General features: G+C 56.7%; 2 protein-coding genes across 2 annotated transcripts in view; one reads left to right on the forward strand and one right to left on the reverse strand.

Annotated features, from left to right (window-relative positions):
- Positions 1-1,513: 1,513 nt before the first annotated feature.
- AHNAK (AHNAK nucleoprotein) lies at positions 1,514-21,604 on the reverse strand. The gene is made up of 5 exons (XM_074810792.1): positions 21,510-21,604; positions 21,256-21,409; positions 20,870-21,057; positions 20,485-20,789; positions 1,514-20,443 (listed from the first exon to the last, which is right to left on the reverse strand). The coding sequence occupies exons 2-5, from the start codon at positions 21,407-21,409 to the stop codon at positions 2,527-2,529; spliced, it is 18,564 nt and encodes a 6,187-aa protein (XP_074666893.1). The 5' UTR covers positions 21,510-21,604; the 3' UTR covers positions 1,514-2,526.
- Positions 21,605-23,609: 2,005 nt separating this feature from the next.
- LOC141917520 (uncharacterized) overlaps positions 23,610-23,858 on the forward strand; it is a 4,504-nt gene continuing 4,255 nt past the window's right edge. Inside the window, exon 1 of the mRNA XM_074810779.1 lies at positions 23,610-23,690. Within this exon, the coding sequence (XP_074666880.1) occupies positions 23,610-23,690 (81 nt within the window). The remainder of the gene's footprint in view (positions 23,691-23,858) is intronic.

Below are 23,858 nucleotides of genomic sequence, written 5' to 3' on the forward strand. Positions count from 1 at the left end.
GGGTGAGGTGGGTGCTCGGGGGAGATGGTTGTCCAACACGATGACGGTGTTGAGCGTCTTCAGGGCTCGGTGGACGCGGTTCCCCAACGCAATGAGCGAGTCCTCGTGGTGGAGGACGTGGTTTCCCACCACAACGGTGGTGTTGAAAGTGTCTTCCTCGTGGTAGGTGCCTTTTCCGAACACAACGATGGTGTTGACCACGTCGTCACAGAATCACCTCGGTTGGAAAAGCCCTTGAAGATCCTCCAGTCCAACCATTAACCCAACGCTGACCGTTCTCAACTCCACCAGATCCCTCAGCGCTGGGTCAACCCTACACAGTGGAGAACTGCATCTCCCAGCATGCCCTGGGGCCAACATGGCCGACGGGGGGGCCTATAGTGGAGAACTGCATCTCCCAGCATGCCCCGGTGCCAACATGGCCGATGGGGGGGGCCTATAGTGGAGAACTGCATCTCCCAGCATGCCCCGGGGGTCAACATGGCCGATGGGGGCTTATAGTGGAGAACTGCATCTCCCAGCATGCCCTGGGGGTCAACATGGCCGATGGGAGGGCCATAGTGGAGAACTACATCTCCCAGCATGCCCCGGGGCCAATATGGCTGATGGGGGCCTATAGTGGAGAACTGCATCTCCCAGCATGCCCTGGGGGTCAACATGGCCGATGGGGGGCCATAGTGGAGAACTGCATCTCCCAGCATGCCCCGGGGGTCAACATGGCCGATGGGGGCCTATAGTGGAGAACTACATCTCCCAGCATGCCCCGGGGCCAACATGGCCGATGGGGGCCTATAGTGGAGAACTGCATCTCCCAGCATGCCCCGGGGCCAACATGGCCGATGGGGGCCTATAGTGGAGAACTGCATCTCCCAGCATGCCCCGGGGCCAACATGGCCGATGGGGGGGCCTATAGTGTAGAACTGCATCTCCCAGCATGCCCCGGGGCCAACATGGCCGATGGGGGCCTATAGTGGAGAACTACATCTCCCAGCATGCCCCGGGGGTCAACATGGCCGATGGGGGCCTATAGTGGAGAACTGCATCTCCCAGCATGCCCCGGGGCCAACATGGCCGATGGGGGCCTATAGTGGAGAACTGCATCTCCCAGCATGCCCCGCGGTGGGGCGGGAAGGGGCAGAAGGCGCTGGGGGGGGCCGCCATTTTGATTGGGGCGGGGGGTTCTTTTTTCCTCCATCGTTCGACTTCACACACCCCCCTCTCCCCCCCCCAAGAGCTGCCTCGCTGGAAAAAAAAAAGCTGAAATATCACTTTTTTGGGAAAATTTTAAAAATATCAGAACGGTGCCGGGTGGCAACTGGGGGAAGGAGAAACACACACACACACTCCCCCCCCCTTGGCCCCCCCCAACCAGGGGCTGCTCCTCACCCCAACACCACCACCCCCCCCCCCCCCCCGTTAAATCCGAGGGGCCCCGCCCAAGGAGGACACAGATTTGAGGGGAAATCCCCTCAAATCGGGGCCGAAATAACCCTTCAACCCCTCAAAGCGCCACTCGGGGTTAATAAACTTTTTATTTGCATTTTACAAGATCATTCTTCTGACATTCGCAAGGAATTCGCCGTTAAAGTGCTGAAAGGGGGTTGGCTTTTTTTTTTTTTTCCTCTTTTTTTTTTTGCCTTTTTTTTTTTCTTTTTATTGCTTTGCTGCTTTTTTTGGGGTGTTTTTTTTTTAAAAAAACTCACAATAAACTCGTTAACAAAAATCAGACCAAGCGCCTGGCGCCACTTTTCAGGCCGCGACGGACACAATATATATATTTTTTTTGGTTGGTTTTTTCCCTTTTATCATACAAACAACGTAACAAAGCGGGTCGAGGCGACACCAAACACATCAATAAAACATATTTTTTAAAAAAAAAAAAAAAAACTAAACCCTTTGGGGCCATTTCCCGCAGGAACGGGCCGGTTACGTGGCCCCGCCGGAGGTTATTCGATATTTTGCTCTTACGCAACCAAAACCCAGATTAATTTTCCCAACCCCGTAGCGAGAATTTCACGGACGCGGCTCTGGCGCAGCTGTTGGGTTTTTTGTTGTTTTTTTGTTGTTTTTTTTTTTTTCCCCGTTTTGTTGTTTTTTGTTTTTTTTTAATATAAATTTGCCTGACGCCTTCAGCCCCGCGAATAAAAGCCCCAAAAAAATAAACCAAAAAAAAAAAAACAAAAAAAACCCCCGTTGAGACGGCAAGGAAAAAAAAAAAAACAAAACAACAAAAAAAACAACAACTCGTTTCCACGAACCAAACGCTCAAATATTCAGAAAAACGGGGGAAAAAAAATTAAAATTATCAAAAAGAGCTCGCTAGCAAAACATAAGCGCGCCGCGTTTCATGCACAAGCCGCCATCTTGCGCGCGGATGAGCCCCGCCCCGCGCCTCCCACCCCCCCCCCCCCCGCTGAGGTTGAGAGTAGCCCAAAGCTACAAAAAAAAGGGAAAAAAAATAAAAATCTGTACAGCCCCGGGGCGGGGCCACGTATATACACGGGCACCTATATACAGCCGCGGCCTCTACTCCTTCTTCTTGGCCACCGTCAGCTCCACGCCGGGCACGCGGACGCCGCCCCTCGTCGCGCTGTCGCTGCTGGACGACGACGACAAACGGGATTTTTTGGCCGTTAACGAGGCGCCGCCGCCGCCCGGCGCCTTCGCCAGCTCCTCGTCGCTTCCCGTCACCTCGTAAGACCCTTTAGTTTTGGAGCCGATTCCCCCGAACGTCCCGAATTTTAGTTTGCCCGGTTTGGCGGCGGCGGCGTCGGGCTCGGCGGGGGACGAGCGCTCGTCGCTGAACGAGGACGAGCGGTGACGCGGCTTCTTGCTCCGGAACAGCGAGAATTTCCCCTTGGCGCCCTCGCCCCCCTCCAGCTCGCCTTCGGCGGACCCCAAGCTGACCTTGGAGCTCTTCAGGTCCCCTTTCGATCCCGAAATGGACCCGGAAATTTCCGGAGAGCCCAAACCGCCGCCGCCGCTCTTCCCTTTTTGCTTGGAAAAAGTAAATTTGGGCATTTTGAGTTTGGATTTCTTCAGGCGGCCGTCGGCGTCCTCCGCCTCGAGCTCCGCCGCGCCACCGCCGCCACCCGGGAGGTTGGTGTCGGCCCCGGGGAACTCCACGTCGACCCCCATCTCTCTGCCCCTCACCTCGGCCTCCGAAAACATGAATTTTGGCATCCGCAGTTTGGGGAAGGAGACTCTTCCCAGGCCGCTCTCGGGGCTCCCGTGGGGGACGCCGGCGCCTCCGATTCCAACCTTGGGGCCGCTGACGTGGAAGGTCCCTCCGCCAGCGCTTGAATCGCCCAAGATGGCGCCGCCACCACCTTTGATCTTCGGCCCTTTCACGTTGACGTTAAAACCCGACCCGGAAACTTTGACCCCGGAGCCATCCAAGGCGGGAGCGTCGAGGTGGGCGCCCGCCCCAAGCTCCGGAAAATCGACTCGAGGCGTTTCCACGTTGACTTTGGGACCGTGGATTTCCCCGGCGACGTCGCCCCCAAGGTTTGGTCCTTTGAGCTTCAGGTCAACGTCCGGCGCCTGGAGGTGAAATTTAGGCCCTTTCAGTTCCACGTCGGGTCCTTCCAGCCCAACACCAGCCCCGGAGCCCTTCAGGCCTCCTTTCGCTTGGGGACCTTCAAGAGTGACATCGGCAGGACTGGAAATGCCAAACTGGGGGAGTTTGAGGGACGGCAGCTTGATGGTGCCCCCCAGAATCTCAAAGCCGCCATCGGACCCGTCCGCCGACGCTTTGGGGGACTGAACGCCAGCGGAAACGTCGAGATCTCCTTTCAACTTTGGTCCTTTCAGGTTGACATCCAAATCCGGGGTGGAAACGGCCACCGAGGGCCCTTTGAGGTGGAGGTTTGCACCCGGGGCCGTCTGCGGGACGGAGCCGTCGACGCCGCCTTTCACGCTCAGCTCAGGTGCCTCCAAGGTGGGGGATTTCAACTTGGGCAGCTTCATCTTCCCTCCCAGGCCTCCGATGTCGGTGCCCGGCGCGTCCAGGCTGATATTTGGCCCTTCCACAGAACTCGAAACATCCAGATCTCCCTTTAGTTTTGGTCCTTTCAGGTTTCCATCAAAATCGGGTCCGGAGATTTGGGGCCCTTTGAGCTTCACGTCAACACCTCGGAGGTTCCCGCTTCCTTCCACCGCCGGGACCGAGAGATCCAAGTTCACATCCGGCATTTCCAGACCGAGACCCATTTTCCCCGTCTTGGGCAACTTCAATTTCCCTTCGGGACCTTCCAGTTCTGCTCCAGGAACGCTGAATTCACCTTTTACTTTTGGTCCTTTCACGTTGAAGTCGACGTCCGGCCCTGGGATGGAGGGAACGGCCACCTCAACGGTGGGTCCTTTCAGGTCACCTTCAATTTTCAAGTCCCCTGCGCCCACCTGCCCGCCGGGAAGTTTGAACTTTGGTTTCTGCAGGCTCACGTCAGGACCTTCAACGTCCACGCCAAGACTCGGGCCTTTGGCGTCGCCCTTGGCGCCCGGCACAGAGACTTCGAGATCGGGCGCTTTAAGTTCTCCCTCTATTTTCGGGACTCCCACGGAAGCGTCGCCCCTGAATCTGTGCGATTTAAGATCAAACTCGACATCGGGGAAGGAGATTTTCCCAAACATGGGTTTTTTCCCTTTGGGGGACTTCACCGCAGCGTCACCTTTGATTGTCATGTCCGGACCTGCCACGTTGACGTCCAGGTCGGGAGATTTCAAACCGGCGTCGAGGTCGCCGCCAGCCCCGTTGACGTCGAACCCGCCCTTCTTGCCTTTCACTTTGGGGCCGCTCATGTGAAGTTTTGGCATCTTGAACTTGCTCTTCTTACCCTTTGCGGTGATGTTGACGTCGGGCGCCTCCACGTTCAGCTCCGCCTCCGGTAAATCCACTTCTGCCCCCGGGACCTTGATTTCTGCCTTCGGGCTTTTCATCCCAAACCCAAACTTTGACTTCTTAAACTTTGGAAATTTGACGTTGGCCTCCGGGCCTTCAATGTTCAGGTCAGGACATTCGACGTCAACTTCAGGGCCTTTGACTCCAAATTCTGGGCCTTTGACTCCAACTTCTGGGCCTTTGACTCCAAACTCTGGGCCTTTGATATCAACTTCAGGACCTTTCAGGCTCCCTTCCATCTTCGGGGTTGACACGTCAAAGCCTCCCTTCGTTTTGTGGCCTTTCAAATTCAAGTCTATCTCGGGCATGGAGATTTTAGGAACGTTCACGTGCATTTCTGGCATTTTTAGTTTAGGACCTTTCACTTTGCCCTCTGGACCTTCAACGCTCACATCCGGGACACCAATATCTACCTTGGGGCCTGAAAGATCGAGCTCAGCCTTCGGCAGGTTCACGTCCACCTCAGGACCTTCCCCTTTAAAGCCAAACTTGGGCAACTTCATTTTAGGAATCTTCATTTTTCCCTCCAGACCATTAACGTCAACCTCCGGGCCCTCGATATCGACTTTGGGGCCCTTGAGATCAAATTCCGGACCCTTCAGCCCTCCCTCCACCTTCGGGCCCTGAAGCTCAGCGTCACCTTTCAGCTTCAGGCCCTTCAAGTTCAAGTCTATGTCCGGCATGGAGATCTGGGGGGTCTTGACGTGCATTTCTGGCATCTTGATTCTGGGCCCTTTCAGTTTTCCCTCCGGCCCTTCGAGGTTCACGTCGGGCGCCTCAATGTCAACTTTGGGGCCTTTGATGTCCAAGTCGGGACCCTTCAGGTCACCCTCAAGCTTCGGGACAGACACGTCCACGTCGCCCTTGAGCTTGGGGCCCTTCAGATTGAAGTCGACGTCGGGCATGGAGAACTTGGGCGCCTTGATGTGCATCTCGGGCATCTTGAACTTGGGGCCTTTGAGTTTCCCTTCCGGCCCTTCGATGGTCACATCGGGAGCCTCAACGTCGATTCTGGGGCCTTTCACATCGATCTGGGGGGCTTTCAAATCACCTTCCAGCCTGGGCCCAGAAATATCAACATCTCCTTTCAGCTGAGGGCCCTTGATGTTGAAGTCAACATCAGGGAGGGAGACCTTGGGAGCCTTAATGTGCATTTCGGGCAGTGCAAATTTGGGACCTTTGACTTTTCCGTCCACGCTCAGATCAGGAACGTCTACATCTACGCTGGGGCCCGAAAGGTCAAGGTCACCCTTCGGGAGGTTCACGTCCACGTCCACACCTTCCCCTTTAAAGCCGGGCATGGAAAACTTGGGCATTTTGAATTTAGGCAGCTTAAATTTACCTTCCGGGCCGTCAATATCAACATCAGGGGCACCGATGTCTAATTTTGGGGCACCGACATTGACCTCGGGACCTTTCAGTTCACACTCAACTCCTGGCACTGACACGTCGACGTCTCCTTTCACTTTGGGACCTTTCAGGTTCAGATCAAAGTCTGGGGTGGAGATTTTGGGTGTCTTGATGTGCATCTCGGGCATCTTGAACTTGGGGCCTTTCAACTTCCCTTCAGGACACTCGATATCCAGCTCTGGACCTTCAATGTCCACCTTTGGCCCAGACACACCCAGGTCTCCTGTCGGCAGGTTCACGTCCACCTCTGGGCCTTCAGCTTTGAAGCCCGGCATCCCGAACTTGGGCATCTTGAACTTGGGCATCTTGAATTTTCCTTCCGGGCCGTGAATGTCCACGTCAGGCGCCTCAATGTCAACCTGGGGGCCCTTGATGTCCAACTCGGGACCCTTCAGGTCACCCTCAAGCTTAGGAACAGACACGTCCACGTCGCCCTTGAGCTTGGGGCCCTTCAGATTGAAGTCAACGTCGGGCATGGAGAACTTGGGCGCCTTGATGTGCATCTCGGGCATCTTGAACTTGGGGCCCTTCAGCTTCCCCTCAGGACCTTCCAGCTCAACGTCAGGAAGGTCAACGTCAACCTTGGGGCCTTTGATGTCAATATCGGGGTCTTTCAAGTCACCTTCCAGCTTGGGAACAGACACATCCACGTCCCCCTTCACTTTGGGGCCCTTCAAGTTCAAGTCAATGTCGGGCATCGAGATCTTGGGTGTCTTGATGTGCATCTCGGGCATCTTGAACTTGGGGCCCTTCAGCTTCCCCTCAGGACACTCAATGTCCAACTGTGGACCTTCAATGTCCACCTTTGGCCCAGACACATCCAGGTCTCCTGTTGGCAGGTTCACGTCCACCTCTGGGCCTTCAGCTTTGAAGCCCGGCATCCCGAACTTGGGCATCTTGAACTTGGGCATCTTGAACTTTCCTTCCGGGCCGTGAATGTCCACGTCAGGCGCCTCAATGTTGACCTTGGGGCCCTTGATGTCCAACTCGGGACCCTTCAGGTCACCCTCAAGCTTGGGAACAGACACGTCCATGTCGCCCTTGAGCTTGGGGCCCTTCAGATTGAAGTCAACGTCGGGCATGGAGAACTTGGGCGCCTTGATGTGCATCTCGGGCATCTTGAACTTGGGGCCCTTCAGCTTCCCCTCAGGACCTTCCAGCTCAACATCAGGAAGGTCAATGTCAACTTTGGGGCCTTTGATATCAATGTCGGGGCCCTTCAAGTCACCTTCCAGCTTAGGGACGGACACATCCACGTCCCCCTTCACTTTGGGGCCCTTCAGGTTCAAGTCAATATCGGGCATCGAGATCTTGGGTGTCTTGATGTGCATCTCGGGCATCTTGAACTTGGGGCCCTTCAGCTTCCCCTCAGGACCTTCCAGCTCAACATCAGGAAGGTCGACATCCACTTTGGGGCCTTTGATGTCAACGTCGGGGCCTTTCAACCCTCCCTCCAGTTTTGGAAGGGAAACGTCCACGTCCCCCTTCACTTTGGGGCCCTTCAGGTTCAGGTCAAAGTCCGGCATCGAGATCTTGGGGGCTTTGAAATGCATCTCGGGCATCTTGAACTTGGGGCCCTTTAACTTCCCATCCGGGCCCTCGATGTGAACATCTGGGGCACTAACATCCAACTCGGGACCTTTAACATCAACTTTTGGCCCTTTCAGGTCACCTTCCACACACGGCACGGACACGTCCACATCCCCCTTCACTTTCGGGCCTTTCAGGTTCAAATCAAATTCCGGCATCGAAATTTTCGGAGCCTTAAAGTGCATCTCGGGCATCTTCAATTTGGGGCCTTTCAGTTTCCCTTCTGGTCCTTCAATCTCCACATCGGGAAGGTCAATGTCGACTTTGGGGCCTTTGATGTCCAGTTCAGGGCCCTTCAAGTCACCTTCCAGCTTGGGAACAGACACATCCACATCCCCCTTCACTTTGGGGCCCTTCAAGTTCAAGTCAATGTCGGGCATCGAGATCTTGGGTGTCTTGATGTGCATCTCGGGCATCTTGAACTTGGGGCCTTTCAACTTCCCCTCAGGACCCTCAATGTCCAACTCTGGACCTTCAATGTCCACCTTTGGCCCAGACACATCCAGGTCTCCTGTCGGCAGGTTCACGTCCACCTCTGGGCCTTCAGCTTTGAAGCCCGGCATCCCGAACTTGGGCATCTTGAACTTGGGCATCTTGAGTTTCCCCTCTGGGCCGTGAATGTCAACATCTGGCACGTCAATGTCAACCTTGGGGCCTCCAATACTGATGTCAGGAGCCTTCAACTCCCCTTCCAGCTTTGGAGCAGAAACATCTACATCTCCTTTCAGCTTGGGACCTTTGAGGTTTAAGCTGGCATCAGGCATGGAAATTTTGGGCGCTTTTATGTGCATCTCGGGCATTTTAAACCTGGGACCTTTCAGTTTTCCTTCCGGCCCTTCAACATCCAGCTCAGGAGCCTCAAGGTCAACTTTTGGCCCTTTAAGATGAACGTCCGGCATGCTCATGTCCCCTTCCAGTTTCGGCCCCGAGAGGTCGACCTCCACACCTCCTTTAGACTTGGGACCTTTCAAATTCAAATCGAAGTCTGGCATGGAAATATGGGGGGCCTTGATATTCATTTCGGGCATTTTAAATTTGGGGCCTTTCAGTTTGCCTTTGGGACCTTCAATGTCAAGGTCAGGAACTTCTACGTCCACTTTTGGTCCTTTCACGTGCAAATCGGAGCCCTTCAGATCCACCTGGGGGAGGGAGACGTCCACATCCCCCTTCGCTTTGGGGCCTTTCAGGTTCAGGTCAATGTCGGGCATGGAGACCTTGGGTGCCTTGATGTCGGGCATCTTAAATTGGGGGCCCTTGAACTTGCCCTCTGGCCCTTCAATCTCCAAACCAGCACCTTCGATATCCACTTGGGGACCCGAAAAGTCCAACTCTCCTTTCGGAACACTCAGGTCCACCTCTGGCCCCTCCCCCTTAAACCCAGACACACCAAATTTGGGCATTTTGAACTTGGGCATTTTGAGTTTCCCCTCCGGGCCGTGAACGTCCACGTCAGGCGCCTCCAGGTTGACTTTGGGGCCCTTGATGTCCACCTCGGGACCTTTCAGTTCCCCTTCCAACTTGGGGCTGGAGACATCCAACTCCCCTTTCAGTTTGTGCCCCTTCAGGTTGAGCTCCACGTCCGGCATCGAAACTTTAGGCGATGAAATACTCAGAAAAGGCATTTTAAATTTGGACCCTTTCGATTTGGCCTGTACGTCCACATCCGGAGCCTGAATGTCAACTTTCGGACCGGATAGTTCAACGTCGGGCTTTTTAAGTTTCACATCCACCTCGGGGCTTTGCACTTTAGGACCGGAAAAGCCAAATTTTGGAAGTTTAAACCTGGATTTTTTGGACTTTCCTTCTAGATCAAGCTTAGGCCCCTCAACCTCGAATTCTGGGCCTTTGATGTCTAGCTTAGGGCTTTTCAGCTCGCCCTCCATTTTGGGGACAGAAGGATCAAGGTCAGCTTTCACTTTGGGGCCTTTCAAGTTTAAGTCGATATCTGGCATGGAAATTTTGGGAACGTTAAACTGCATTTCGGGCTTCTTAAATTTAGGCCCCTTCAGTTTTCCCTCTGGTCCTTCAAGGTCCAGGTCAGGAAGATTAACATCGACCTTTGGACCCGAGATACCAACATCGGCGTCAGGGAGATTTACATCAACGTCTGGGCCTTCTGCCTTCAACCCAGACAACCCAAATTTGGGCATTTTGAACTTGGGCATTTTTATTTTACCTTCCGGGCCGTGAATGTCAATGTCAGGTGCTTCAATGTCGACCTTGGGGCCCTTGATGTCAATATCGGGACCCTTCAGGTCACCTTCCAGCTTGGGAACAGACACATCCACGTCGCCCTTGAGTTTGGGACCTTTGAGATTGAAGTCAACGTCGGGCATGGAGAACTTGGGTGTCTTGATGTGCATCTCGGGCATCTTGAACTTGGGGCCCTTCAACTTCCCCTCAGGACACTCAATGTCCAACTCTGGACCTTCAATGTCCACCTTTGGCCCAGACACATCCAGGTCTCCTGTCGGCAGGTTCACGTCCACCTCTGGGCCTTCAGCTTTCAGCCCCGGGAACCCGAACTTGGGCATCTTGAACTTGGGCATTTTTATTTTACCTTCCGGGCCGTGAATGTCAATGTCAGGTGCTTCAATGTCAACCTTGGGGCCCTTGATGTCCACCTCGGGAGCTTTAAGGTCACCCTCAAGCTTGGGAACAGACACGTCCACGTCGCCCTTGAGCTTGGGGCCCTTCAGATTGAAGTCGACGTCGGGCATGGAGAACTTGGGCGCCTTGATGTGCATCTCGGGCATCTTGAACTTGGGGCCCTTCAGCTTCCCCTCAGGACCTTCCAGCTCAACGTCAGGAAGGTCAATGTCAACCTTGGGGCCTTTGATGTCAATATCGGGGCCTTTCAAGTCACCTTCCAGCTTGGGAACAGACACATCCAAGTCCCCCTTCACTTTGGGGCCCTTCAGGTTCAAGTCAATGTCAGGCATCGAGATCTTGGGTGTCTTGATGTGCATCTCGGGCATCTTGAACTTGGGGCCCTTCAGCTTCCCCTCAGGACACTCAATGTCCAACTCTGGACCTTCAATGTCCACCTTTGGCCCAGACACATCCAGGTCTCCTGTCGGCAGGTTCACGTCCACCTCTGGGCCTTCAGCTTTGAAGCCCGGCATCCCGAACTTGGGCATCTTGAACTTGGGCATCTTGAATTTTCCTTCCGGGCCGTGAATGTCCACGTCAGGCGCCTCAATGTTGACTTTGGGGCCCTTGATGTCCAACTCAGGAGCTTTGAGGTCACCCTCAAGCCTAGGAACAGATACGTCCATGTCGCCCTTGAGCTTGGGGCCCTTCAGATTGAAGTCAACGTCGGGCATGGAGAACTTGGGCGCCTTGATGTGCATCTCGGGCATCTTGAACTTGGGGCCCTTCAGCTTCCCCTCAGGACCTTCCAGCTCAACGTCAGGAAGGTCAACGTCAACCTTGGGGCCTTTGATGTCAATATCGGGGCCCTTCAAGTCACCTTCCAGCTTAGGGACGGACACATCCAAGTCCCCCTTCACTTTGGGGCCCTTCAGGTTCAAGTCAACATCAGGCATCGAGATCTTGGGTGTCTTGATGTGCATCTCGGGCATCTTGAACTTGGGGCCCTTCAGCTTCCCCTCAGGACACTCAATGTCCAAATCTGGACCTTCAATGTCCACCTTTGGCCCAGACACATCCAGGTCTCCTGTCGGCAGGTTCACGTCCACCTCTGGGCCTTCAGCTTTGAAGCCCGGCATCCCGAACTTGGGCATCTTGAACTTGGGCATCTTGAATTTTCCTTCCGGGCCGTGAATGTCCACGTCAGGCGCCTCAATGTTGACCTTGGGGCCCTTGATGTCCAACTCAGGACCCTTCATGTCACCCTCAAGCTTGGGAACAGACACGTCCATGTCGCCCTTGAGCTTGGGGCCCTTCAGATTGAAGTCAACGTCGGGCATGGAGAACTTGGGTGCCTTGATGTGCATCTCGGGCATCTTGAACTTGGGGCCCTTCAGCTTCCCCTCAGGACCTTCCAGCTCGACGTCAGGAAGGTCAACGTCAACTTTGGGGCCTTTGATGTCAATATCGGGGCCCTTCAAGTCACCTTCCAGCTTGGGAACAGACACATCCACGTCCCCCTTCACTTTGGGGCCCCTCAGGTTCAAGTCAATGTCGGGCATCGAGATCTTGGGTGTCTTGATGTGCATCTCGGGCATCTTGAACTTGGGGCCCTTCAGCTTCCCCTCAGGACACTCGATATCCAGCTCTGGACCTTCAATGTCCACCTTTGGCCCAGACACATCCAGGTCTCCTGTCGGCAGGTTCACGTCCACCTCTGGGCCTTCAGCTTTGAAGCCCGGCATCCCGAACTTGGGCATCTTGAACTTGGGCATCTTGAATTTTCCTTCCGGGCCGTGAATGTCCACATCAGGCGCCTCAATGTTGACCTTGGGGCCCTTGATGTCCAACTCAGGACCCTTCAGGTCACCCTCAAGCTTGGGAACAGACACGTCCACGTCGCCCTTGAGCTTGGGGCCCTTCAGATTGAAGTCAACGTCGGGCATGGAGAACTTGGGCGCCTTGATGTGCATCTCGGGCATCTTGAACTTGGGGCCCTTCAGCTTCCCCTCAGGACCTTCCAGCTCAACGTCAGGAAGGTCAACGTCAACCTTGGGGCCTTTGATGTCAATTCCGGGACCTTTCAAGTCACCTTCCAGCTTGGGAACGGACACATCCACGTCCCCCTTCACTTTGGGGCCCTTCAGGTTCAAGTCAATGTCGGGCATCGAGATCTTGGGTGTCTTGATGTGCATCTCGGGCATCTTGAACTTGGGGCCCTTCAGCTTCCCCTCAGGACACTCAATGTCCAACTCTGGACCTTCAATGTCCACCTTTGGCCCAGACACATCCAGGTCTCCTGTTGGCAGGTTCACGTCCACCTCTGGGCCTTCAGCTTTGAAGCCCGGCATCCCAAACTTGGGCATCTTGAACTTGGGCATCTTGAACTTTCCTTCTGGGCCGTGAATGTCCACGTCGGGCGCCTCAATGTCGACCTTGGGACCCTTGATGTCCAACTCAGGAGCTTTGAGGTCACCCTCAAGCTTGGGAACAGACACGTCCACGTCGCCCTTGAGCTTGGGGCCCTTCAGATTGAAGTCAACGTCGGGCATGGAGAACTTGGGCGCCTTGATGTGCATCTCGGGCATCTTGAACTTGGGGCCCTTCAGCTTCCCCTCAGGACCTTCCAGCTCAACGTCAGGAAGGTCAACGTCAACTTTGGGGCCTTTGATGTCAATATCGGGGCCCTTCAAGTCACCTTCCAGCTTGGGAACAGACACATCCACATCCCCCTTCACTTTGGGGCCCCTCAGGTTCAAGTCAATGTCGGGCATCGAGATCTTGGGTGTCTTGATGTGCATCTCGGGCATCTTGAACTTGGGGCCCTTCAGCTTCCCCTCAGGACACTCAATGTCCAACTCTGGACCTTCAATGTCCACCTTTGGCCCAGACACAGCCAGGTCTCCTGTTGGCAGGTTCACGTCCACCTCTGGGCCTTCAGCTTTGAAGCCCGGCATCCCAAACTTGGGCATCTTGAACTTGGGCATCTTGAACTTTCCTTCCGGGCCGTGAATGTCCACGTCAGGCGCCTCAATGTCAACCTTGGGGCCCTTGATGTCCAACTCGGGACCCTTCAGGTCACCCTCAAGCTTGGGAACAGACACGTCCATGTCGCCCTTGAGCTTGGGGCCCTTCAGATTGAAGTCAACGTCGGGCATGGAGAACTTGGGCGCCTTGATGTGCATCTCGGGCATCTTGAACTTGGGGCCCTTCAGCTTCCCCTCAGGACCTTCCAGCTCAACATCAGGAAGGTCAATGTCAACTTTGGGGCCTTTGATATCAATGTCGGGGCCCTTCAAGTCACCTTCCAGCTTAGGGACGGACACATCCACGTCCCCCTTCACTTTGGGGCCCTTCAGGTTCAAGTCAATGTCAGGCATCGAGATCTTGGGTGTCTTGATGTGCATCTCGGGCATCTTGAACTTGGGGCCCTTCAGCTTCCCCTCAGGACCTTCCAACTCAACATCAGGAAGGTCGACATCCACTTTGGGGCCTTTGATGTCAACGTCGGGGCCTTTCAACCCTCCCTCCAGTTTTGGAAGGGAAACGTCCACGTCCCCCTTCACTTTGGGGCCCTTCAGGTTCAGGTCAAAGTCCGGCATCGAGATCTTGGGGGCTTTGAAATGCATCTCGGGCATCTTGAACTTGGGACCCTTTAACTTCCCTTCGGGACATTCTAACTCAACATCTGGACCCTCTATGTCCACTTTAGGACCTTTTACTGTAACCTCCGGCCCTTTCAGGTCACCTTCTAACTTGGGAATGGAAACATCGACATCTCCCTTTACTTTAGGGCCTTTCAGGTTCAAGTCAAAGTCCGGCATCGAGATTTTGGGAGCCTTAAAATGCATCTCGGGCATCTTGAACTTGGGGCCCTTCAGTTTCCCCTCTGGGACCTCAATCTCCACATCAGGAGCATCTATATCCAGTTTAGGACCTTTGATGTCAACATCGGGGCCTTTCAAGTCACCTTCAAGTTTGGGGGCAGAAACATCCACCTCCCCCTTCAGTTTGGGGCCCTTCAGGTTCAAATCGATGTCAGGCATCGAGATTTTGGGTGTCTTGAAGTGCATTTCAGGCATCTTGAACTTGGGGCCTTTCAACTTTGCTTCTGGACACTCCAGGTCAACGTCGGGGACATTAACATCCACTTTGGGGCCTTTGATGTCAACGTCGGGGCCTTTCAACCCTCCCTCCAGTTTTGGAAGGGAAACGTCCACGTCCCCCTTCACTTTGGGGCCCTTCAGGTTCAGGTCAAAGTCCGGCATCGAGATCTTGGGGGCTTTGAAATGCATCTCGGGCATCTTGAACTTGGGGCCCTTTAACTTCCCATCCGGGCCCTCGATGTCAATGTCAGGAACTTCTACGTCCACTTTGGGCCCTTTGAGTTCCAGCTCCGGCCCTGTCACATCTCCCTCGAGTTTTGGTACAGAAACATCCATTTCTCCCTTCATTTTGGGACCTTTCAAGTTGAGATCCACATCGGGCATGGAAAATTTAGGAGCCTTAATGTGCATCTCGGGCATCTTGAACTTGGGTCCTTTCCACTTTCCCTCAGGACCTTCAACATCAAGATCAGGAACATCCACATCCACCTTCGGACCTTTAATATCCACATCGGGTCCTTTCAAGTCACCCTCAAATTTTGGAAGGGAAACATCCACGTCCCCCTTCACTTTGGGGCCCCTCAGGTTCAAGTCAATGTCGGGCATCGAGATCTTGGGTGTCTTGATGTGCATCTCGGGCATCTTGAACTTGGGGCCTTTCAACTTCCCTTCAGGACACTCAATGTCTAACTCTGGACCTTCAATGTCCACCTTTGGCCCAGACACACCCAGGTCTCCTGTCGGCAGGTTCACGTCCACCTCTGGGCCTTCAGCTTTGAAGCCCGGCATCCCAAACTTGGGCATCTTGAACTTGGGCATCTTGAACTTTCCTTCTGGGCCGTGAATGTCCACGTCAGGCGCCTCAATGTCGACCTTGGGGCCCTTGATGTCCACGTCAGGAGCTTTGAGGTCACCCTCAAGCTTAGGAACAGACACGTCCACGTCGCCCTTGAGCTTGGGGCCCTTCAGATTGAAGTCAACGTCGGGCATGGAGAACTTGGGCGCCTTGATGTGCATCTCGGGCATCTTGAACTTGGGGCCCTTCAGCTTCCCCTCAGGACCTTCCAGCTCAACGTCAGGAAGGTCAACGTCAACCTTGGGGCCTTTGATGTCAATATCGGGGCCCTTCAAGTCACCTTCCAGCTTGGGAACGGACACATCCAAGTCCCCCTTCACTTTGGGGCCCTTCAGGTTCAAGTCAATGTCGGGCATCGAGATCTTGGGTGTCTTGATGTGCATCTCGGGCATCTTGAACTTGGGGCCCTTCAGCTTCCCCTCAGGACACTCAATGTCCAACTCTGGACCTTCAATGTCCACCTTTGGCCCAGACACACCCAGGTCTCCTGTCGGCAGGTTCACGTCCACTTCTGGGCCTTCAGCTTTGAAGCCCGGCATCCCGAACTTGGGCATCTTGAACTTGGGCATCTTGAACTTTCCTTCTGGGCCGTGAATGTCCACGTCGGGCGCCTCAATGTCGACCTTGGGGCCCTTGATGTCCACCTCGGGACCCTTCAGGTCACCTTCCAGCTTCGGGACAGACACGTCCACGTCGCCCTTGAGCTTGGGGCCCTTCAGATTGAAGTCAACGTCGGGCATGGAGAACTTGGGCGCCTTGATGTGCATCTCGGGCATCTTGAACTTGGGGCCCTTCAGCTTCCCCTCAGGACCTTCCAGCTCAACGTCAGGAAGGTCAACGTCAACCTTGGGGCCTTTGATGTCAATATCGGGGCCCTTCAAGTCACCTTCCAGCTTGGGAACAGACACATCCAAGTCCCCCTTCACTTTGGGGCCCTTCAGGTTCAAGTCAATGTCGGGCATCGAGATCTTGGGTGTCTTGATGTGCATCTCGGGCATCTTGAACTTGGGGCCCTTCAGCTTCCCCTCAGGACACTCAATGTCCAACTCTGGACCTTCAATGTCCACCTTTGGCCCAGACACACCCAGGTCTCCTGTCGGCAGGTTCACGTCCACTTCTGGGCCTTCAGCTTTGAAGCCCGGCATCCCGAACTTGGGCATCTTGAACTTGGGCATCTTGAACTTTCCTTCTGGGCCGTGAATGTCCACGTCGGGCGCCTCAATGTCAACTTTGGGGCCCTTGATGTCCACCTCGGGACCCTTCAGGTCACCTTCCAGCTTGGGAACAGACACATCCACGTCCCCTTTCACTTTGGGGCCCTTCAGGTTCAAGTCAATGTCAGGCATCGAGATCTTGTGGGCTTTGATGTGCATCTCGGGCATCTTGAACTTGGGGCCCTTCAACTTCCCTTCAGGACACTCGATATCCAGCTCTGGACCTTCAATGTCCACCTTTGGCCCAGACACATCCAGGTCTCCTGTCGGCAGGTTCACGTCCACCTCTGGGCCTTCAGCTTTGAAGCCCGGCATCCCGAACTTGGGCATCTTGAACTTGGGCATCTTGAATTTTCCTTCCGGGCCGTGAATGTCTACGTTGGGCGCCTCAATGTCGACTTTGGGACCCTTGATGTCCAACTCGGGACCTTTGAGGTCACCCTCGAGCTTGGGAGTTGAGACTTCAATACCCCCCTTCATGGTGGGCCCTTTCAGGTTCAAGTCAACGTCGGGCATGGAGAACTTGGGCGCCTTGATGTGCATCTCGGGCATCTTGAACTTGGGGCCCTTCAGTTTTCCTTCAGGACCCTCCAAATCAACACTGGGTGCCTCAACGTCTATTTTTGGCCCCTTAATGTCTATTTCTGGCACTTTCACATCCCCTTCTATCTTAGGAGCCACAACATCCATTTCTCCTTTCACTTTGGGTCCCTTTAGGTTCAAATCTACATCGGGCATGGAAATTTTCGGTGTTTTGATATTCAGCTTTGGCATCCTGAACTTGGGGCCTTTCCATTTCCCTTCTGGTCCTCCAACATCCAGCTCAGGCACTTCAATATCTGCCTCTGGCCCAGAAAGCTCCAGGTCTCCTTTCGGCAGGTTGACGTCTACGTCGGCTCCCTCAAGTTTTGGGCCGGACACGTTAAAATGAGGCGGTTTAATTTTCGGAGTTTTCAGGTTGGCTTCTGGACACTCCAGGTTGACATCTGGGACCTCAATGTCTATTTTCGGTCCCTTGATGTTAACGCCGGATTCTTTCAAGTCCCCTTCGATCTTTGGAAGGGAAACGTCCATCTCTCCTTTCATTTTATGGCCCTTTAAGTTCAAATCTACATCCGGCACGGATATTTTAGGTGCCTTAATATTCAGCTTCGGCATCTTAAATTTGGGGCCTTTTATTTTCCCTTCTGGACATTCCAAGTCCACCTCAGGCACATCAACATCCACTTTGGGACCTTCCACATCTATCTGGGGGCCCTTCAGATCCCCAGAGATCCTCAGACCGGAAACATCTGCGTCTCCTTTCACCTTGGGGGCCTTCAAACCGAGATCTACGTCTGGCATGGAGAGTTTTGGCGTCTGGATGTTTAATTCGGGCATTTTGAATTTGAGACCTTTTCCTTTTCCTTCGGGCCCTTCGATGTCCACGCTCGGCACCGCGATCTCGACCTTGGGACCAGAAATGGCCGCCTCGCCCTTTGGAAGCGTCACATCGATGTCGGGGCCCTCCCCCTTCAGGCTGGGCACCCCAAATTTGGGCATTTTCAACTTGGGCATCTTCAGTTTCCCTTCCGGCCCGTGGATGTCCACGTCTGGCGCTTCAATGTCAACTTTGGGGCCTTTGAGGTCAAGTCCAGGCGCTTTCAGGTCCCCTTCCAGTCTTGGGGCAGAAACGTCCAGGTCTCCTTTCACTTTGGGACCTTTCAGATTCAAGTCGATGTCGGGGGTGGATATTTTGGGGGTTTTGAAGCTCATCTCGGGCAGCTTCACCTTGGGGCCCTGCAGTTTTCCTTCTGGCCCTTTGATGTCCACACTTGGCACATCAATATCTACGCCGGGACCGGAAACGTCCACTTTACCCTTCGGAAGCGTCACGTCGACGTCGGGGCCCTCCCCCTTCAGGCCGGGGACCCCAAATTTGGGCATTTTCAACTTGGGCATCTTCAGTTTCCCTTCCGGCCCGTGGATGTCCACGTCTGGTGCTTCAATGTCAACTTTGGGGCCTCTGAGCTCTATTTCGGGACCCTTCAAATCAGCCCCCATGGTGGGAATGGAAACGTCCAGGCCCCCTTTAATTTTGGGGCCTTTCAGGCTCAGATCGACGCCTGGCAGGGAGCCCTCGGGCGCCGCGACCTGCATCTCGGGCAGCTTCACCTTGGGGCCCTGCAGTTTTCCTTCCGGCCCTTCGACGCCCACGCTCGGCACCGCGATCTCGACCTTGGGACCAGAAATGGCCGCCTCGCCCTTTGGAAGCATCACGTCGACGTCGGGGCCCTCCCCCTTCAGGCCGGGCACCCCAAATTTGGGCATTTTTAACTTGGGCATCTTCAGTTTCCCTTCCGGCCCATGGATGTCCATGTCTGGCGCGTCAATGTCAACTTTGGGGCCTCTGAGGTCAAGTCCAGGCGCTTTCAGGTCCCCTTCCAGTCTTGGGGCAGAAACGTCCAGGTCTCCTTTCACTTTGGGACCTTTCAGATTCAAGTCGATGTCGGGGGTGGATATTTTGGGGGGTTTGACCTCTGGCATCGTAACTTTGGGGCCTCTGATGTCCACATCGGGCGTGTCCACTCCCAGTTTGGGGCCTTTGACGTCGAGTTGAGCTCCTTTCCAGTCGCCGCCCATCTTTGGGATGGAAACGTCCGCTTCTCCCTTAAGCCTCGGTCCCTTCACCTGCATGTCCACATCCGGTGCCGATACCTGGGGCCATTTCAAATAACCCTCCGGGCCTCCAAGTTCAATGTCGGGAGCTTTTACATCCACCTTGAGACCCTTCGAGCCTTTGAGGTCCCCTTCCACTCTGGGCACCGCGACACCCACGTCCCCCTTCACCTGGGGACCTTTCAGGTTCAAGTTCACATCCGACAGAGAGATTTGGGGCGTTTCAACCTTGAACTTGGGGCCTTTCCATTCTCCTTTGACGGCCACATCGGGAAGGCCAACGTCTCCCTCAGGTGCTGCCACCTCGCCCACCATCTCCACGACGGGACCTTCCCCTCGCGAGTCCAAGGCTGTAAATTTGGGGAAGGTCAAGTGCGGTATTTTGACTTTTCCGGAGGGAAGATCCGTGTCGGAAGCTGGGAGCTCTACGCTGGGTCCTTTGACACCCGCGCCGGGGACCTCCAGCTCGGGAGAGGGGACTTTCACACCCCCCTTCCACCCCACCTGCGGTCCTTGGACTTTGGCGGAAGGAGCTGAAACCTCAGGACCCGCCACCTGGACGGACGAGGAGGCGACGTCCACGCACGGAACCTGCGGCTTCGACGGGGGAAGGCCGGGGCCCACCTGCGGGGCTCGAGCTTCGGTGCCAGATCCTGCGGCGGGGAAACCGAATTTGGGCATTTTCAAAATGGGAATCTTGATTTTTCCCACGTCGACAGTTGGATCTTCCATCGCCGGCGAAGAAACGTCAACTCCGGGGGCTTTGAGGTCTCCCTGGAGGCCGGGGGCAGAAGCGCCGGCGTGCGGCAGCGTCCCCCCCGGCAGCTCCCCGGGGACGTCGGCGCCGGGACCGCGCCCTTTGCCAACCAACCGGGGACCCTGGACGTGAAAACCCGCCTCCAGGTTTCCCATTTGTCCATTCGCTTCAATTCTGGACGAGCCGCCCAAGAACGTCGCGTTGGAAACGTGCCGGCCCGGCGCCTCCCCCGTCACAGATTTCCCAGTTTCCCCAGTAAGAAGGTGGCTGCTGGGCTCCATCTGAGTCCTGAGGTGAAGGCCCGGCGTTTGCCTTCCCGCCGCCTGGCCCAGCTGCGGGCCGGGACATTCCCCCGTCGCTCTGGGAGGTGCCACCCCGACGGCCCAGTCGGTGCCGCGGACGCTTCCCCGGGCGTTTCCCCCGGCGCCGTTTTGAGGACGGTTTTGCCAAATTGGGTTTCGACGTCGGTTTTTGTGCCGTGGGCGATTTCCTGGGTCGGGATCTGGATTTTGAAGTCCGGGCCGATGGCGTCGGCGTCTTTCGCTCCGTCGTGCCTCGTGACGTCGACGGTGTAGGCCGTCACCTTCCTGGTGACCGTGATGGTCCTGCTCTGCATCCCGCCGCCCTCCGCTTCCGCCTCCTCCGCCTTCAGCCGCGGTTTGATTTTCGTCGTGTAAATCCTCCTGTACTCCTCGTCGTCGCCGCTCTGCAAACGAAACCACCTCCGTTAGCGCCGGGGTGCTTCCTCCTCCCCTCCTCAGCTCCCTCCTCCTCCTCCTCACTCACCAGAACGACCTCCGGGCCGCCGGCCGCCAAGACGTCGTGCGCCCAGGCCTGTCCCGGCAGCGGAGACTTGTCCCCTTTCCGTTGCAGGCGCAGCCCCACGGTGTGGTGGCCCATGCTGTTGAGCAGCTGCGTCACCTCCCCGGATTGCAGGTTGTCAAAATAAACCGTGGCGCTGACGATCTGATCCCCTGGGGGCGGGCGGAGAGGTGAAATATTTCAGGGGTCCCCTCCTCCCTTCCGCCCCCCCCCCCCCACCGCGCGCGACGACGCTTCGGCCGTAGGGTTATCGCCCGAGAAAGAGGAGAAGCAGCAACCGAGGCAGCGCCGCGATGGAAAAGAAGACCCCCCCCAAAAAAAAACGTTTTTTGGGGTTTTTTTAACCCCACCTTCCTTCACGACGCCCATCTTGGCGGCCGGCGAGTTCTGCTGCACCCGCTTGACGAAGACGCCGTCGTCCGTCTGGTCGATGGTGATGCCGTGGGAGCCGCTGCCCTGCCAGTTGGGCAACAGGATCTCCCGCGTCTCCTCCTCCTTCTCCATCTGCGGGAGGCCGAGACGGACGAGGGTGAGGAGGGAAACGCGATGGGAGGGGGGGGGGGGACGCTGAGGAAGAAGAGCTAAACCAGTTCAACCCACTGACCTCGCTGGGATGCCGACCGCGGCCGGAGCCGCCCCAGGAATCCCTCTGCCCTCCCTCGTGGATCTTCCAGCAGCTTTGGTTCCACCTTCCCAGCCTGGGGGGAGACACGGGGAGACGTCGGCGTGAAATTCCGCCGTTCCTCCCACTCCCTCTTTTCTTTCTTCCACCCAGACGGGCCGGGAGCCAAAAAAATTGCGTCCCGGGAGCCAAAAAAGCGCGTCCGGCCGCCCACGTCCCGGCTCTGCCCGGGCCGCGCTGCGCGTCGGGCGCCGTCGGTCAATAGGACAAAGCTGCGAAATGTCACCGCGGCCCAGGGTGGCAAATGGCCACTGTGTGTGTCCCCTCCCCCCCCCCCCCCCCCCCCCCCCCCAACCCCGGAGACCCTCGGGCCAAACTCAGAAAAGCTATTTCTGCCGTTTTTACGGAAACGGGAAAAATTCGGGGGGGGTCGGATGGAAAAGCAACGGGCGCTTCGCGGCGTCGACTCGCCCGCTTCACCCCGCGCCCCCGCGGCAGCTTCTGCGCCGCCCGAAGAGGCGCCGAGGGCGTTTCTCCGTTTCTGGATAAATCAATAAAAAAAAAGAAATTTTCCTCCCAGCGCAGCCGCGACGAAGGGCGAGGGGGGGGCGGGGGGGGGGTGGGATGAGGAGCCGGAGCTTTGCAGGGTCCGGACGCCGCGGCCAGCGCTGGGAGCGTGGGGCAAGTGGCCCCGAGGGCAAACCCGCGGCGGAAAGTCCCGTTTCTGTCATCGGAACCAAAATTTTGAGAAAAGGGGGGTTTTTGCAGCCGCTCCAGGTTGGGGGGGGGCAGGGGGGGGGCGACACACGCCCAGGCCCGGCGATGGGACGGGGTCTCCAAAAACAAACAAAAAAAGGGCTCCTGTGGCAGCTTCACCCACAGCTGCTGCCCCCCCCAGGCACTGGTGGGAAAAGGGGAGGTGGGGGCGCAGGAGGGGGTGTTTTGGGGGGAGATTTGGGGGTTTTGTCTTTTTTTTTTTTTTTTCACAGGTACCAGCTCGGTTGGTCAAGCGGGGAAACGGCGTAACTCAACATGAACCTTCCCCGAAGGTCCCGCGGGCCCAAACTCGGGGGGGGGGGGGGGGGGAGGTCAGAGGTGCTGACCCCGACGGCATCTCCTCGCAGAGCCCCCCCCCCCCCCGAAAAAAAAAAAACAAAAAAAAAAAACCCAAAAGCGCTCAGCGAAGGTTCCGCAGGGGCTGGGTGGGACCTCGCGGGGGCTCCCTGGTCACCCAGCGCCGCGGGCGGAGGCTCCGCCGCCTCTTTGGGCGACCCGAGACCGTCTGACAGATTTTTTTGGGGGGGGGGTTTTGGCTCCCAGCGGCGCGACACCCCCCCCCCTCCCGGGTTTAAGCCGAAGGTTGGGGGGAACCTGGCGAGGGGGAGACGTGGGGACGTCCCGCTCCTGGAGAGGGGAGCGGGGGGGGGACCCCGGGCACAAACTGGGGGGCTGGGGGGGTCCCCTGACCGTCGCGAACCCCCTTTTCTCCGGGGGGGGGGTCCCCAAGCACCGAGGGTGCCCGGGGAGGGGGGGTGGCGGCATCTCGAGGAGCTTCACGCCGGGACGAAGCGGCGGGTGGGGGGTGACCTTGGGGGGGGGTCCCATCGCACCGCACCCCGTTCGGGGGGGTCCGGGCAGGGGGTGTGTGCGTGTGGGGGGGGGGGGGTGACACCGACCACGGGGCCACGACGGAACCATCTGGAAAAGCTCCACCGCGGCGGCGGAGGCCAAACTGGTTTGTGACTCAGGGAACTGGGAGAGGCCCCGCGGGCTGGGCTGGGCGGGGGGGGTGACTCAGCTCACCCCGCCGCCTGCGACCAGGGAGAGGCAAAAAAAAAGGGGGGGGGGGGGAGCCCCTTAAACCCTCTGCCGCCCCCTCCCCCAGCTCGGGGGTAGGTTTTGTGTGTCCCCCCCCCCCCACCCGCTCGGGGACGACGGCGACACCTTCGCCCGCGTCCTCCCGGGCCCCAACGGCCGGCGGCTATTTTTGGGGTGAGCCACGTGCTGCCCCTTCCTTATATTTTTAGTGTGTGTGGCCCCCCCCGGCGTGTGTGTCGTCCCCCCCCCCCCCCAACAGCCGGGATGAGATGTCACCACCCGCCGACGTCCCCAAAGTCCGTCCCCATCCCCCACAAGAAGCCCCATGGGGCACCCCCGCTCCTGGTTTTCGGCACCGGCGATGCCACCGATTTGGGGACCCCCCCCCCAGCGCCCCCCCCCCCCCCCCCAAAAAATACCATCGGCGGGGGGCCCCGGCGCGTTGTTGGTGCCGGGGGCCACCAAAGGGACAAACCGATGGGTCCCTGAGTGGTGTCACCGCCCAGCGCCCCA

The sequence above is a fragment of the Strix aluco genome, chromosome 39 (assembly GCF_031877795.1).
Source record: "Strix aluco isolate bStrAlu1 chromosome 39, bStrAlu1.hap1, whole genome shotgun sequence".
Classification (NCBI taxonomy): domain Eukaryota; kingdom Metazoa; phylum Chordata; class Aves; order Strigiformes; family Strigidae; genus Strix; species Strix aluco.

What these genes read in the sequence shown, in the direction of transcription:
- AHNAK (XM_074810792.1), bottom strand. Translation starts at nt 21,409, where the DNA reads ATGGAGAAGGAGGAGGAGACGCGGGAGATCCTGTTGCCCAACTGGCAG. An exon ending in GCGGCCCGGAGGTCGTTCTG is followed by an intron (nt 20,790 to 20,869) that starts GTGAGTGAGGAG and finishes TTTCGTTTGCAG; the next exon opens with AGCGGCGACGACGAGGAGTA. An exon ending in GGGGAAACGCCCGGGGAAGC is followed by an intron (nt 20,444 to 20,484) that starts GTCCGCGGCACC and finishes GGCACCTCCCAG; the next exon opens with AGCGACGGGGGAATGTCCCG.